The 18,327-nt window shown below is 32.9% G+C and overlaps 1 protein-coding gene across 5 annotated transcripts in view; it reads right to left on the bottom strand.

Moving 5' to 3' along the window:
- The window catches only part of LOC129246350 (guanine nucleotide exchange factor DBS), a 238,453-nt gene that overhangs the window by 21,122 nt on the left and 199,004 nt on the right, over window positions 1–18,327 (bottom strand). For all 5 annotated transcript variants that reach the window (XR_008582459.1, XM_054885104.1, XM_054885105.1 and 2 more), the window contains one exon: window positions 3,712–3,837. Coding sequence is in view for 4 of the 5 variants with exons in the window: in XM_054885104.1 (XP_054741079.1) it covers window positions 3,712–3,837 (126 nt within the window). In the remaining variant the exon portion in view is untranslated. The remainder of the gene's footprint in view (window positions 1–3,711; window positions 3,838–18,327) is intronic.

Here is an 18,327-nt window from a genome sequence, read left to right as displayed (position 1 = left end):
CGAATGTTCTACTATAAAGCCAGTCGTGGCAGTCATTTGAACGATATTATTTTCCGTTCATAAATGACAATGCTCAATCTTCAAAATAAAAAAAAAGTTTGAAAAATTATTGATTAGTTTTTTTTTATAGCCGATTCAAAAATCAAATTTTACATGGCCCACCCTATTATTATAAATTATTATAAAATAACTCAAACTATTTTAGTACATCAAGTATATTTTTAGCAATAATAAAATGCAAAAAAAATTTTAAAGATTAACATTTCGAAATAACCTCACTTTTGTGCAAGTGGGTGAAAAAACAGAATTGAAGTGCGAGTGATTCATTTTGAAAATACGATAACAGAGTAAAACGAAGTACTTTCTGACAAAAAAAGAAATGTTTTTGATGGTGTCGATATACTCATGTTTCCCGACGGATACTACTTTTTCCGGTTTTCAACTGTTTTCTATACTTTACAGCTAGTGTTTGTATTGTATATGGTTCCGTAAAAATAAAAAAAACTATTTCTTTAATATGTCTTATTGATAATTAAATAAAGCTATTTCCACCGTGAAATTTTTTTATTAACGCTTTATTAGTTGAAGCAGTAAAGGGTTGAGTTGCATTATAAACTCTCTCTTTTGTAGAATTGAACTACGTGATGATGAAGCAATATTAAGTTCTTTAGCCAAATATAACGAGGGTCCGGCAATCGAGTCTGGTAAAGAGAACCAGAAAAAAAAGAAAGAAAAAGGTTTACGTGTATTGACGGTTTGAAAGTTAAGTCCTGAATTTGTTTTTAGGGTGATCCCACTTCTTGCAGATCTTCTTGGCAATCGGCTTTTTGCACATTCTTATTGTATAAATTGGCATGGGAAACTATGTGACAATTACATTTTAGATACATGAAGTGTTCAGGAGTTCGATATAAAAAAACAAAAGAAAGCATTTAAACGGTCTAACTCCTCAATAGAATGGTATTCTATTCTTCTGATTTGGTGTCTTGCGGCAAAGAAAATACTCTTAACAGATGGTCCTAGCTGGTTAAAATGTACCACAAAAAATTTGTCATGAAATTCTATAAGTCTAAAAGTCTAAAAAGTCTAAAAAGCCAGAAATAAGTCAAAATGAAAATATGTACTGTAACTTGCATATTTTGAAAAAAAAAAAAATTATTAAAAATAATAATTTCAATAAACACTAATGAACAATGGTTTGGGCTGTCACACGCCAATCATGTGACAATGAATTTATGATTTACGAGTAATGAAGTTCGAAGGTATTTTTCGGAGACATTTAAAAGCTGTGTGGCTTCAGCTTCAGGTGAAGTAAAAAGTTCTGGTAGGTACCTTCAGTGAGGTACATTGCATAGGATCATAGAAGGTGACCGTTGGCAGATTAGGGAATAAGGGCTAAAATAAAAAAGAATTACTAATGATAAAAGTACTCCGTGTCCCTCGCTAGAGAAGTGATGCTGCGATGCCATTGACCTCGCGAACTATTGTATGTATATTTTATATTAATGCTGAGGAGCTCACTGGGTTTATTTTATAGACTTTTGAGGAAAAGTATCCTCTGACTGGCCATATGTTACCGAAACGGCTTATCAATTTATTAGGGACGAAATCACACTGTATGACCATGGGCTCTCTGGCCGTGTACGACGTGGCGCTGTCTCACTAAAACCATGTGTGTTTACTGAAGAGCGCGGTTTGAAGCCTGTGACTACGACAAGCACGTCCAAAAAAAAGAGAATAGATGTGAGTATCAACATCATCGAACGTCGACTGAAGGAGGCGAACATATCCTACCGTCCTACATCATCAAAATCACTGCTCTCAGAAAAACACATTGAGAAACAACAAGACAAGAAAGTGGCGTCACAGTAATGGTCTGGCCTTCCCAGACCCCAGACGCCAACCCCATTGAATTTATGAAAACGCATCTTGACGGAAAGGCAGTCCTTGATTTAAAGCAACTCGTGCGTCAAGCTCGCAAAATCTGGTCCTCTTTGTCGACAAGTTACGCAGTGAAGCTGGTTTAAAGCATGCTGAGAAGATGCCAGGCGATACTCAAAGAATTGCAACCCCGATGGAGACTACACGGATTATTTAGTAATTGCGACTCATAGTTTCTTACATATTTTCATGTAAAAAAAAATTTTGAAATATATATCTTTTATACTTCATGAATCTTCGCGGTTCCTGTTTTCTGACACAGACGGTATTTACGCAAATTGTAAACGTTAGGCTTAAGCGCTTGATCGATTTGAATTTTAAAGGAGTGAAGTCAGAGATCCTTCCTAAATATTTCATGTATAATAGTTTTTGGAAGTCTCAAGGCAGCTGCTCTCTTGCACACGGACTGATGGAGGTTATCATGCAAACTCGAAGCGACGAGTTCAATATTTTCATTTGTTTTCAACGTCTATATGGGCCCTGGCCGTGAGCTGTTGCCGGAACCTTCGCGCCTATGAATTAATCAAATCTTCACTTGGGGCATCATGTAAACGTCGCATATTGTACCGTTAACAAAATCTACGACGAGCAGTTGCGCACGAATCATGGGCCTTGAATCATCAGTATTCTATTACGAGCGCGCGTTGTTCAACCGTCCACTGACGCGATCCCCTCCGCGCTTATACGCTCAACGGTAAGGTAGGGATTTTAAATTTAAAGCCTCATTCAGCAGCCTAATACCATGTACTATACAGAGGCTTAAAGATGACTTTATGTTAAAAAAAGGTATGTGTTACAGATTTCTAAAACGAAGATAAACAAGTTAGCATTGTATGTGTTACGGAGCAGGCGACAAAAGAATTTGTGTTTTGATGAGCTCAATACAATATCAAATGAAATACCACTCTGGTAATGTACTTAGACGTCAAACATGAGGCATGCTTTGTTCGGCTAATCGTCGAAAATGTCGATAAAATTATGGAAATCGTAAAATCGGACTGGCACCTAGCACTTATCGGCTCATGGATTGAAGATTATACAGAAAACCGTTTGGAACTATTCACATAAGACTGGTCTCAAGAAGAAGCTCGTTAAATGTGTGCTTTATGAATTGCGGCGAAAGAACCTTTGCACCGAATCAACGCCTTCAAATCTTTACTTAAATGAAATAAAGACAACCTTCGAAGCCGATCTTAATGACGAGGAAAAACGAGAACAACAACATCAAAAATCGTGGTGAAATTACGGTAAGACGACGCAAATGATAGCCAAGTTCGGATAAACTGCAAAGGGGACTATGCTATGAGCTGTTTCCATCACGCCAAGCACTCAATTTAAATCTCTACTTTCAACATCGCATCAGATTGAAGCAGGTTATCAACCAGAAGGAGTCGAAATTGGCAAAAAGGAAAGAAGCGCTTGACCGCACAGATTTTTAAATAAGCTCTGAAAGCGTGTATGCGAGGTACTTTCGCATTTCGTTGTATAGTCTATATCTGGCACGACGGAACTCTCAGCTTTTCGAGCATTGCAACTTTTCATGATGGTACAAAATTGGCCTTAAGAGAGGCTTGTGAAACTGCGGCTATGGCTTTTGTTATAGATAGAGACAAGAGTTCACTCAGTGGAACAAAAGTTATCGAACAACTCATATTTTATCTAAGGTACTCAACTATTTCAATTTCATCTTCGAAATAGAAAGGAAAAATTGTCAGCACTTCTTAATTGACCTAATATTTTATTCTACATATTTCCATTTTAGTAGTTTACCTGCTGATTTTGTAGATGACTTCCACTATCTGGACTTGAGCTGGTCGTGTCACCATTTAATGACCCAGATGATGAGTCAATGACACCATCCATGGATCTGGGTCGCAATTCATGTATAAGATCAGCCTGAAAATACAGAAAAAAGTAACAAAAATTAAAGAAAGCTATTAACCGAAATACAGGCAAATTAATATAAAATGCAGGGAATTCTTGTGTTTGCTTTTAATTGTGTGTTCATCTTCATAACAATATTTTTACAAATTTCTGAAAGTTTTGAAATATTCATTTTGTTGGAAGAAGCCTACAACTGATATGCATTTTCTCAAATAACTATTAGCTTTAAAAGTATGCATGTGTTTGCTTCCAAATTGCTATACTATGCAGATCAGAGAACTAAATATTTTTCACTGCTGGCTTTCTATAATTTTCTTTAAATACAGAAACATATATATAGGTATTGTATTGTATATTGCTATAAATATTTAGTTACTCTACTTTATGTGAATTAATGGACAAGCTATGAGTAGATACATGCTTTACAAAAAATAAAAATAAAATAGAAAAGTTCATAAAAACCTTACAAACAAAGACAAACAACGGTTGACATAGATTCTTGGATTCTTTGGCTTTAGCTTTTGAAAAAAAACACACTTTTTCGATACAGTTGCTGAATGCTTGGCTGGTGAATTGTTGAGTCAATGGCTGAATGCTAGATGGTCGGATGGCTAAAAGCCCCGTAGAAGCTGATAGCTCTTAATCGCTTCTTTCAATACTTCTCTCTTCTGAATGGGAATTTTTAGGTAACTACAAAACTATTTGCATACATATATATTCATACATACCTACATATTTTAATCACTAAGATATAAGATTTCAATTTTTATGTGAAAAAACGGTTAGCCTTTTTTGTTATTTGTATCGCACCATTATTTATACTACTAACGTTTGTTTTGGATTATTGTTGTTTTTGTTTGACTCGTATTTTATTGCTATTTTTTGTTGTAGCTGTTTTACCTAAGCATTGATATGTATTTCCTAATGTTTCTTTTTGTAATTTTGCTTATGCCCATCAACGTTATTGTGTTGGTACCACTTTCGCTTTATGGCAGTGGCGTAGAAAAGTCAAAACATTCGAGCAGCAGGCCTAAACGAACACGAAAAATACAATTGCACATACAAGCACACAACATAACACCATTAGCACACACATATATACACAAATATATACAATTTATAATTTCTTGGAGATATTAGAGAAGTGAGTTATGGTTAAAAAGTTTGGTGTTAAAGAAGCGCACAATTTCATTTTCCTTAGTCACCTATTTTTTGTGTAAGCAAATCAGTAAATAAGTAAGTCAGCTGCACACAACATCCACAATCACACATAAGTATTAGAAATATTTTTGTACTGACGACTCGTCGCTACGAGAATCATCGTCGCCATCAACTTCGTTGCTGATGGTGTTGATGGCTACTGACACCTCACGCTACTGATAGCTTCGGAATACCACCAATAAGCTCTGCATTGACATACCAACACTAATATATGTGATGTATAATACTTTCCTCGGGGTGTTATAATGTGTTAGCGAGAATTTGGAAGCTAGTGTTGTTGTATATTTGCTTTCGTGTGCCATCTAAACAATAAAATGGCAATAAAAACAATGAAGAAATGAAAACAAAAGCATAGTCAAATCGCTAAACTAGTTGCTTATTAGCTAGCTTGGTGTGTTAAGTAGCTTAAAATACCAAAACAAAAAAAAGTAGAAAAAAATAAGAGACATTAGAGGAAAAAGTGGCGAATATAAGCAAAACACAAAGTGTTTAAAATTTCGGATGAAAAAAATGAAGAGTTCTAAGACAACTGAGTTTGGCTTATGGCATGCTTACTCTGTGCGCAAGCGACCCATTAGGGACTTGAAAAAGTTATTGTTATTTCCTGACGCGTTTCTTGCGTCTTGTCTTTGATGATTATACGCAGCGCAAATATGAGAGTTGACAGTTGACATGTGACAAGTAACAAATGACAATTGGAATTAAAAGCTATTTCATCGGAAGACTAAAAATAAATTTGCTTTATCGAGAATAAGAAATTTTCAGCAGCGGTTGGGGGGTAATTTTACTGTATAATCAGGCCGACAAGAGAAGGAGTCAGGTAAGAGAATAAGAGGGCTTTGAGAGCGCGGTTGCGAGAATAAAGATGACAAGAACTGCGAGAAACTAAATTCGATTCTCTGTAGAATGGCCGACATTTTTTCATGCCCAAAACCATCATAAATACATTTTTTTAAATTAAGCTGATTTTTAAGCTACTTCAAAATTTCACTTCATTTGAATTTAATGAGCTATATGCGAATTTTTCTCAAGACTCTGATTAAAAAGTGTGAAATTTTGTCGATTTTTTTTTAAATATGCACAAAGTGCGAAACATAAATTTTTATGGTTTTTGTTGGAAAGTGAAGTATATTTTCATTGAAATATTATAAAAATTAAATAAGATTTGCATCTTAAATCATAAAAACGTGTCAATAAGTCCCGTGCTATGGTTATTTAAGGCATAGTATATAATTTTCGAGCAAATGAAGGAACGTACAGTTTTGTACCGACTTAGAACCGCAGATGGTGTTTATGAGAAGTTTCTTCATGGTAGAAATTCACTTCGAGGTATGCCGTTGCTTGCCAAAAGGCGTCCACCATTATAAAGAAAGTTCTTTATAATTTGATACTTCATATCCATGATGGGTTTTGAACCCGAACCCATCTATCATGGATCAAAATCGCTTGACACAATTAGATCAGTCTATGAAAATCAGATTATCAAAATCATACAGAAGATCTGATACTAGTCACTGGTTCCCAGAGTTGCTAGAAAGGCGTGTGTCTTAATTTGAATAAAATTCACAGCAGTATTTAACTACTTTGACCTGGCGATCTATGGAATGCAAGCTGAGATATATTTCTTCTTTTCACACTTCTCCATGTTTCATCAAAATCAGTTCGGCCACGTGGATAATTTCTAGTACTCCCTTCAATATCTAGTTAGAGTCTACCCCTTTGGAGTTCCAGATGGTATCAGATGGTGGTTTCAATATTATTACTATCCAACATGGTTTAAGCGGTGTTCTAAGGTCTCGATGCATGCCAGAAGTTTAAGATTTGACCTTTCCTTAGAGGGCATTTTTATGCGCATGAGTGTGAGTACAAGTATTCTTAATCTCCTTTTATGACGCGGAGCTCTAATTACTTTACTTTTTCTTCGTACCAACTACCGCATCCATCATTGTAATCTTTAAGTTCTACAGGGTAGACCAAAATTTGATTATTTTTGTGGCTTGGAGATTATCAGATTTTTGATAATCAGGTTTTTGTAGTGGTGGCTTTATGGGCCAACTTTTCGTTCGAAAGTGCTGCCATAGATACAATCTCAGTAACGGTGAACATTGCAGAGTCGTGATTACTGATTTTTTATGGCCCAAAATTGAAGATATGTTCATAAAGGAACCAGCAATTTGACTAATTAGACGCTTTTTGTGAGATATGGTTAAGGATTGACATTAGCAGTAGTGATACCGACTCTCTATGTGAATATTGTCTGAGCCACTTAAGTGGTAGAACCATGAATGAAGTGTATTCCATGAATAATGGAAACGTCTTTTTCTGTCCAATAAATAAATTGAATTTGGCCCAATTTTTTTAGAATATAACAGCATGTGGACTACCCTGTGCTTAATTATTCGCTAATTTAGTTACTGCTAATGTTTGCGTTGACAGCTAGCACTTTGGTGAAAATGTTCATGTGGGCTGCACAATCAAAAGAAGGTAAAGTGTAGCAGTACGCATTGCTTGCTGAAGATCCAGAGTTGTAAGCCGAATGCTTACCAGAGTATGACTTCATTGGCTTCGGTATAGATGTGCACGCATACAAATACAAGATACGTACGAGCATTGGTACATACATATATGCTTTTATAAAGTAATTAGTATGACAATTGAATTAACAACTTAATATGTACTTGTTAAGGCATCTAAAGTACCAACATGAAATAAATAAAAACGACAAGAAAATAAGGAAAACAGTAAAGGTTATGTGAAAATAATTTTAAAAGCATTAGAGTTGGTCCCACCTACCATAGGTTTCAGAAAATTTATGTGTTTGTCGATTGAAAAAATTGTGACTTTACATTAGGATGGTCAAAGTAAATATTTTTTATCTCTTTGTTCTATAGCCAAAAAAATGAAACATACTATATATTTATTTATCCAACGTAGAATCTCTCTTGCCAAAAAGTGCTACTTTGGACTAAGTAGGCAAATGAGTAGTAAAGTCCTCTCTCGACGACCAAACTAACACTCTACAAGATTCTCATCATGCCCGATCTATCGTATGGACATCATCCGATGAAGCAACGCTTGGAATGTTTGAGAGAAAGATTCTGCGGACGATTTTTGGACCTTTCCACGTTGGCAACTGCGAGTATCGCAGGCGATGGAACGGTGAGCTGTATGAGTTTTACGACGACATAGACATAGCGCAGTGAATAAAGATCCAGCGGCTACGTTGGCTGGGCCATGTCGTCCGAATTTTTTAAGTAATATTAACCCATACGGACAACGCTTTGAAAATCACTCTTGAATTCACGTGCAAATGCACTTTTCCGTAGATTTGGTATGTTAACAAACTGAACGAGTAGATCTCTTTTAATTTTCTCACACAATTGTCTAAACAATACCATATGCTGTATCAGCAGCAAAAAAAAAATCAAAATTTTTTATCTCGAACAAGTTTTTATCATAAAAAAAAAATATTAATGCATTATTATTATTATTATTTACAGGAGATATATACAATATAACACTAACTTAATTAGCACACTGGCTAGTAGGGCCTTCAGTGCTTAATGACGATTACAAAATGAATTATTTCTAACTGTACAATTTATGTAAGTATGGTCTGTTCTATTAATACATTTCATATAATTGTATATTTTATCACATTGTCAAAAGTAACATTATTTAATAGAGTGGATGGTACCATAGTTCCAAATGCAGTAGTCCGTTTGGTGGTTGGTGTTTAGGTCTAGGATGTGTACGATTGAGAGATGCCCTCCACAAAACTTACAAGTCCGGGAAGGAGAGTCGAAGAGATGTTCGTGTATTAGTTTAGTATGACCGTGTCTCAGACGTATGAAAGTTGTGATCTGGTGTTTGGAAAAGGAAGTTGGGAAAAAGGATTTTTTACAATCAGGATTTATAAGGATGTATGGATGATTAAATTGAGACCATTCAACGTTTTTCAAGTGGGAAGAATGTTATTATATGAAAAAAATTTTATTTTTGGCCTAAAAATATGTTATTGTGTTGTTTCAAATGTTTTTTAAGAGTTTTAATAATTTGTTGGTGATATTTAACAACATTTTTTATCTAACCTACTATAGAAAGTTGTATGTAATATAATCTAGTTTTTTCGGGATCACTTTAAAAATTATTTAAAATATATGGTTTTGAAATCATTCTTGACTTTTCGAGAATATATATACTCATAGGCCCTTTACAAATTGGATGGAAGAACAGTTGAAGCTTGCAGGAACGACATACCAAGATATGAATTAGAAGCTGTTGAGGGTGCATTGCTTGAATTGCGTTACGAATTTCGTTTGAACGCGGCCCAATCGCCCAACCTGGCTCTCGGTGACTTCTTTTTGTTTCCCAACCAGCCTGTTTAGATTATCCAAATATCATCATTTCCTAATGTCAAAGTGTACCAGTGACTTTTATATACGCAGAAACAAATTAATCAGCTATTACTACAGAAATTTACTCATCAGACTATTCTATTTTATTTGGAAAACAATTGCAATATCTTTTTCGTATCGGTAATTTTCAGACTTACTATTATCGAATTATTTTTGACTTCGCTAATATACCTTTTGCTAAATTGTGCTTGAAAGAAAAAAATCAATAAATTCAAAATATGTATGTACTGTTACTAAGTTTGAACTTTTTTGTATGCAATTTTTTTATATTTTTATAAAAGTGTTACAACAAAAACTATATAATTCAAAGCTTTAAACTTTGTACAAAATTCGCAAAATTTTAATAAATTTAAAAAAATTTACATTTTCATTAAATTTTTAGAAAAATCCTGGGTATGCAGTTTTAACTTGAGTGCAAGTTACAAGTAGCACAAAACTCCCGTTGAGTTTTGGAAATGTTTTTGCTGAGGTTTCGACCATTTTCTTCCATGTAAAAGACTTTCGAATATGTGCGTTATATGAAAGAAAACTCTCAACATCGTATCCAAAAAAACAAAATAGTAAAAATTAACACGATTTTTGAGCGACTTTAACTTGCATTTTGTTATATAAAGATTTTGATTAATAAGTTGAAAATTCTAATAAAACGTTTTAAAATTTGTAAAATATTTGAAAATTTTACACAAAGTAGTTTATTGTAGAATGTGTTACACTTTTATAAAAAGCATGAAAAACAAATTAATTACAAAAACAAAAAAAATTGTAAAACTTAGCAATTCGTCGCGTTCTTATTAATTTGAGCACAAGTGTATATAATGCGTACCACATTACATATTTCGAGTTTATGGATTTTTTTTTAAATTCAAGTACAATTTCACAAAAGGTTTTGTACGATACGCATACATAAGCCATTTATTGAGCTGAAAGGGAATATTACTTCACATAATTAAATGTAATATCTTATTCACTGCTTTAAAAGCATATTTACCATGTCCATTACAATATTACCATACACGACACCTCATTCACGCACTGCGGGCATTCCTACTAAAACGCAAAACACAAAAAACACACAAACTTTGGAAATCGTGCCGCCCAACACTCCATGCTGTCCGCGTGATATGTAGAAAACAAATCTCTCAAAGTTTTACAATTTCCTTTTTATTACACACATTCAATTGAGGTGTCAAGTACGTCACCATGGTTGCGATGCATGATGTCCCCTGGGTTCACTGTAGTGTTCATAGTTAATTTCAATTACTTTGACATCACAAGTCGGAGAATTGCAATGAAAAAATAATAATTTTTACCTTGCGCCACTACACTAAAAGAAGTAAAAAAATAATAAGTTTATACACACTTATATTATATAAAAATAAATAATGAAAGTAAACAATGTCACCCGCACCTGGTTACGCGTGCCTTCACACTCGTGCGTGTTGGTCAATGGTACGTACAGATAGACAGGTGAAAAGGCATACTTGAAGTCATTCAAAACTTTTGGCTATTCGTTTTACATATTTCACTTGCATTTTAGTTTTTCTTTTTTTATTTGATTTCCTTTTCTTTGCCATTCGACAGAAATTGCACAGGGGGTGTCTGTGTAGATAATAAAAAGGCAACAGATAAATTATGCTAGTGTCACTTCGTCCATAATTAGGTGCAGGGTCCAACAGAGCAAACCCAGCATGGCGGTGTCAAGTACTCAGATGTAGATTTATATATGTGTGAATGTGTATCTGTGTGTAGCTTTAAAGTCATACTGAGCAATCATAATTTGAATGACATTTTAATGTGTTTCTGTTTTGTCATTGTGTAGCTTTTTTGTTGGTTTTTCGTACAATACTGGGATTTTACTTCGTGTAGATTTTTTCAGCACAAAAGAAGTGTAGCAAATAGTTTTGCATACTTACATCTACCAGAGCTACATATATTTGACTAATTAGTTACTTTACAAAAAGTAAATTTCTTATGAAAAATGATTGTTCGAGAAAAGTGTACACGCGGTGAGATGACGCGACCTTTGGGTGCATAATTATTTACTTAAGTAGTAAATAATAATTTTAAACAAAGTTTCTAAAGCGAGTAGCTGGTTTTCGTGTTTTTCGGGAACTGCAAAAAAAAAGAAGAAAATATTCCCTATTTCTAGGCAACCATGGAAATTTTCAGAACTAAAGTGGTAATATAGTAGAAGATTGATTGAACTGTCCCAATTGTGTAGTCTAGCGCATCTACTTATGTGGGACATGTCACACATCGGAGCTAGATGGATGAACATTTTTTACTACTTTTTTTCTATTGGAAAGCAAAAACATTGCCGTTAAAGATGGCTGGCTTTACAATAGTCCATTCTGTTAACCCAATTTTCCGCGAGTGCATCTTGCAACTGCGGTGATCTTATGTTTCATCTCCTCACTAGTCTCTAGATGGTTGACATAAAATTTATATTTGAATTTGTTACGGCTGCTTATTCGGTTTTAACAGTCAGTGTGGCAGTTTTTTTTAAAGAGAAATTAGGCGATGTTTGGTGAAAATTTTTTTAGTATGATGTAATTAAACTCCGATGAAATTAGATTTGACAAAAAATTATTATTGAAATAAAAAAGAAAATAATTAAAAACGACCAAGAAATTATTCTTCATCTGAATTGCAGAGTACCAATAGCTGCACATAATCCAAATAATATTATTATTAATGCTCGCTGACGTCACACTAACTCCATGTAAGATATTCACAAACTCTCTCTGTAGTTTCAAAGGTATTCGAAAAAGAAATAATTCTAGGAGAAAAAAAAAGATCTCACTAATTATTACGAATATGAGATACAAAAAAAAATTTCATATGATTTTCATATACCGAAAAGAGATGTGTTTTAGAAGAACTGCGTTGCGGAAGAACTGCCTATTGAATGTTTTTTAAAACGAGCCATAAACAAGGCATGTATCATAGCTTTAATGCCGAAAAATTAAAAATGCACCAGCAGATCAAGAAATTCCGCCTGATTCATTTATCGAAGGCCGAATGTTAGCACACACAACTCACTTGCAAAGCCCAACTCTACAAAATGTAAAATCTGTGGCAGAGAGGTAAAGTTGGAGAGTTGAAAAATAAATATAATTTGGCGTAAAGTGGTTTTGAAGCTTTTTTCTGAAAACTATAATCCTCAAGTTGGTGTGCAGAGGAATATATACTTTATAAGTATATAATTTAATAAAGTAATATAAATATATATAATTACATTAAATTAATCGACAGATTTTCCTTACTGATACGTACTTTCTATTATATAAATAATTGAAGGCCAAACTTTTCGGCGAACATTTAATTTTTGAAAAGCCCAAACTGACGGATTATTCCTTCTTTTAAATATTCCAACAAATTACAACTTATGTCAAGGATATATTGAACGGCTGTCATAGCCGAATGGGATTGGTACGTGACCACCATTCGGAAGTGCACAGGTTCGAAGCACTAGGCACAAAACCCCAATTGATTGAAAAAGTTTTTTCTCATAGCGGCCACTCTCGGCAGACAATGACAAACCTCCGAGCGCATTTCTGCCAGGAAAAAGTCTCTCATAAAAAAACACCTGCAGTTCGCAAGCCGAGTAAAATTTTATGGCCCCCCATTTGTAGCAAGACGCGTATCTCAAATAGGAGCGGACCTTGGCGATACACCCAAAAAGGGTGCCAGTTATACATATGTAATGAAATAATTTTTATTCTTCGATTTTAGATGATCTAAAAAAAGATTTGGTGTACAACACAAAACGGGGTTTTTAGAAGACCTTCCGCGAATTGGCTGCGGTTGCTTCAAAATCATAATTTTAAAACAAGAAGTTAATATTAACATAAAGTTAAAAGTTACAGCAAATAGCAATACATTTTTAAGCTAACAAATTAAAACAATCTAGTCGAGAGAAATTCATGAAAATCAATCCTCAGGTCTCCTATAAAAAAATAGAATTAACCAAAAAATAAAACATCTGACATTATTTTGATTAAAGAAAAGATATTCGCATCAGAAATGCTTGGAAAATTCTTGAAAAGAATCTAATATGAAAAAAGAGGGTCAAAACTTTAAGTAAAATATTCAAATTATTGAAATAAAAATATAATATAAATAATATCATTCTTTTTTATAGGAATCTCTCTTGCCAACAAGTGCTACTTTGAACTAAGTAGGCAACTGAGCAGTAAAGTCCTCTCTCGACGCGTATGGCGCAGAAGCTTGAACGATGACAACATCTCATGAAGCGACGCTTGGAGTGTTTGAGAGAAAAATTCTGCGGAAGATTTTTGGACCTTTGAACGTTGGCAACGGCGAATATCGCAGGCTATGGAACGATGACAGAGCGCAGCGAATAAAGATCCAGCGGCTACGTTGGCTGGGTCATGTCGTCCGAATGGATACAAACGCCCCGGCTCTGAAAGTATTTGATGCGGTACCAGCTGGTGGTAGCAGAAGAAGGCCTCCTCTGCGTTGGAAAGGTCAGATAGAGAAGGACTTGGCTTCACTTGGTGTGTTCAACTGGTGCCGGTTAGCACGAGAAAGAACCGACTGGCGCGCTTTGTTAAACTCGGCCAAAATCGCGTAAGCGGTTATAGCGCCAATTAAGAAGAAGAAGATTTATATGTACATACATACACGTAGGTATTGATTACAGTTCACAAAACTATAATTTGATGGAAAAGTAATTTATAACAAAAATGCGAATAAATTATATTGAAAATCACGTATTTTAAACATTTTTACTTATATCACGTCTTCACTTGTTAACTAAATGATGCATAAGTCACAGTTTTCTACTTCAAAAAGTATTTAATACTGATAAAACTGAATCAAATCACAGAGGCTACAGCAGTTTTCCTTAAATTTAGTATAGGAAATGGTTTTTTGATGCACTGCTATGCACTACATTTTAGTTGCAAACTCATGCACAATTTCGTCAGATAAATACTCCAAGGGTATTTTTGGGGTTGCCAATTTCATACTAGAATTCGTCAGCATCTTAATTGTAAACAAGAATTATGTCGCATGCCTCATAGCCAGTAAGTTTAATTATCAAATTTCTAGCCACAAATGTACTGCCTTTTATAAAGCAGTAGAGCTATCGCTAACCTTCATATTTTCATTTAAAGTACAACAGAAATATTTTAAAACACATTTGGTTTTGGTTTTATATTTTCCAAAAATTTATTTTCTTTATACAGTACCTATATTCATTTAAAAAATCTAGATATACAAGGTCTCGTACAGACTACATAGCGAACAAGACTAACAATTATGTATATGAACATTTAAAAAATTCATTGTGTGATGTATTATTAATTATATTTAGCAAAAACGATAAATCAAAAGCCATATAACTTGAAATCTGGTTAAACTGATTCAATGTTCCAATCAAAGGTGCTTTCGAGGCATAAACAGTTCTAACCCGTTCTAGGAAGAACAAATCATTTTATATAATATATAAATCTGAAAAAATGCTAGCTAAAGTTATAGATATTACATAGTATGGATATTAGGATAGTAGGATATTCCTGAAGATACAAAACAACTCTGAAAATAGCAAGGCAAACATCAGGTGTTCCAGTGCCTGACTAGATTTTATATGAGTTTTCTTCACTTCTGAGCTTACAAATCTGTTAGCCCCGATTGACAGAAAACTAAGCGATCTATTTAAACAATGTTCCCGCGATAGTCGGTTCTGCGTTACCGGAACGAAGTGGACTTATATTCGGCGAAGGACTGTCACTCAGCAAAATTCTCCTAGATCTAGTATTTGAGCTCAGACACTGAGGTTTTAAACACCTTCTCCTAACAAGTTAAAGTCATATTTCTTTCTTAATAGTGTTTTTTGTTATTTCATTTTTTTTTTTGTAGTTCATATATCAGATAAATGCCTGCTACAGAAAACTTGTGGGAATGTCGGTTTCAGATAAGAATTACGAACGATTTTTTTTTTGAATAACCTTTTTACTAAATAAAAGAAAAAAAAAATGATTTTGGGTGATGGAAATCTCTATTTTAACCTTTACGCGCTCCACTGTTAATCTGTTTGTATACTGCAGCTGCCCAAATATGATGGAGTTATGACGCCATTCGCAAAAATTGATCAATTTTGTGATTAATTTTTGGATACATATGTTTTTGTTTTTTGTATAAACACCCTCCCTAAATTATTATAAAGGTACCCCATACGGACAAGTTTTGAATATTTACTTAATTATATTTTAATTTTAATATTCTAGTATTTTTATTGAAATATAGTTTATTGGGGTTTTCCAATAAGAGGTATTATTTTGATATTCAAAGAAAAATGCTATTTTTTAATATAAATGATCGGATGTTTATTTCATTATAAAGAGAAAGGTATGACGTTAATAGTGGAAAATAATATCAGGCAAATGACCAGCACGACCACGTTTACAGGATAATATCCTTTTCATGAAATTTTCTATAACTGAATTGCAAAGTGGATGCCCTATGTCCTCGGTAGCCCTACGAAATCCATCTTTGAAGTCTTTAATCGATCCTGGGCTGTGGCACCAAAGAAAAAAGTCACAAGGTGTTAAATCACACGATCTCGGTGGCCAGAAAAATAATAATTGTATCATACGATGTCAATTTTGTATTATTATACAATTATTGTATTATTTTACAATACAATTAATATTTTACATCATTTTAAGAGAATCACTGGCTGGGTTTAGGTAAAAAAGTATATTTGTTTGGAATAAAATCATCCAATTGTTTTAATAGCCCTATTTCCTGTATATACGAATGATTTGGAAATTATTGTTTTATTACAAATAAAATAACAATAACGGAAACAAATTTTAATAGTGATTGACTCAGCTAAAGGGAGGTTGCAACCTTGAAGGAGTTTAGCCCTAGCTTGCTCTTTAAATAATAAACCTTACAGTTTTACGCCAACTTCGAAGCGTAAACAGTTTTTTTGCATACACATTTTTTCATTACGAAAATACAACCGGAGATGCACCAATGACTGCATCTCGGGTGTTATTATACCGTTATGTAATTACATACATATATTTACTCATTTAAAATTTTATGCTCGTTGACAAAAAATAGTATGAAGCACAAAATGTATCAAGTGGAACGATCGAAAATCTTTCATGAACTACAACAATAAAAATTTACGCTCATCCCTTTTATATGAACGTTCGATCAGTTGAAAAAAATTTGCGCGCAATTATATAAGATTAAATCTTAATTTTTATTCCTCAAGCAAACATGTCTATCAAATTAAATAGAGGAAAGTAAGCTCACAAAATATTAAATAAGTGAAGTAAAAGTATCCGTAAGATGCAAAACTTCAATCCAAAGCGTACATTAAGCTTTGTTAGTTGTGTATTGAGCCAGAAGAAAAAATTGAGCCGGAAATCAGTAAATTATTTTAGTTAGTATGCAATGTACAAAAAATGCCAAATTTAAAGTATAACGAAAGCGAATGTGAAGTGTGTTCCAACTCGGTAATGTTTATAAACATCAAAGCAAACATACATACATACATACTTATATACATCTAAAAAAACGCAAGGAAACCAAAACTGTATAATGAATTAAGAAAAGGTGAGTGGTAAAAAAAGAAAGAAAAAAACAAAGTAATATACCCATTTTGGGAAGTTGGCACAAAAATGCAAATCGCGTGCTTATAAATTATTGCCTGCACATGGATAGTTTGTTATGTATTTTATAGTAATTTGCGGATTTGGCTGTTTAGATATTTTATGCTGCTTTCGCGAATTGGAAGCGAAATACCGATGAGCTTGGCTAATGAGTTGTTGATTTCAGTTGTAGTGCTGTTGGTAATTGTAAAGTGGATGACGCGCATGTCTTACGAAATTATGTAATCCAAGAAATCTTCAAGATAAATAAAAACGATCTTGGACTTTTTTCAAACAAAAACAAAAAATAGCAAGAGAAACCATAAATATGAATAAACATCTTTTCTTATGCTTTATGCCTTTTTCGTAAAATTTGCCATTTTAGGAGAATGGAGGTAATAATATTCACAGATATGGTGGGAAAAGAATTAGGAGTTAATAAAAGTAAAACCTAATAAAACAACAGCAAAAAACAAAAAAACAAATGTAAATGAAATTGAGCTTAAAAATAATAAATAAAGGAAAAAGAAAAAAAATTTTAAAAGAAATTAAATTAACAACCAAAAATGGAATAAAATATAGTAAACGAAGAGGAAAAATAAAATAAAATGAAATAAATACATATATAAGCTATATTAAAAAACTCTTTTATTAAAAAAAAAAATAAGTAAAACAAAGTACCATAAAACAGATTTACATAAAAAAATGAAATAAAAAAGAAAATCAAAATAAATAAAAAATATAAAAAAAGTTGAAAATTCATAATAATTAATTATGATTAATAGAATAAAAGGAAATACAATTAAGTGAAATAGTATAACAATTATAATATATAACACAAAAATAAAATAAAACAAAATAAAATAAAATTAAAAAACATAAAGTCGAATAAACGAAAAAAATTAGTAAAGCAAAATAAATTGAAATAGAGAAAATAGTCAAATAAAATATGGCAAAAATTAAATAAAATAAATATAAAGATATATTTAAAAAAATCAAAAGAAAAATTATTTAATAAAATGGAACAAAGAAAAATAATAAACAAAAAATTTAAAATAAAATAAGATAAATCAAAACCGCATACAATAAAATCATAGAAAGAAAATAAAACAAAAAATTATATAACCAAAAATTAAACAAAATAAAATAAAAACGATAGTGAAAAAATTAGTTAATGAAACAAAATTATTTAAAATAAAATAAGACGGAATAAAAGAAAACAATACAAG

The sequence above is a fragment of the Anastrepha obliqua genome, chromosome 4, assembly GCF_027943255.1.
Source record: "Anastrepha obliqua isolate idAnaObli1 chromosome 4, idAnaObli1_1.0, whole genome shotgun sequence".
NCBI classification, from domain to species: Eukaryota; Metazoa; Arthropoda; class Insecta; order Diptera; family Tephritidae; genus Anastrepha; species Anastrepha obliqua.
The sequence above is the reverse complement of the archived record's forward strand: the minus strand, read 5'-3'. Positions and strand labels throughout refer to the sequence as shown.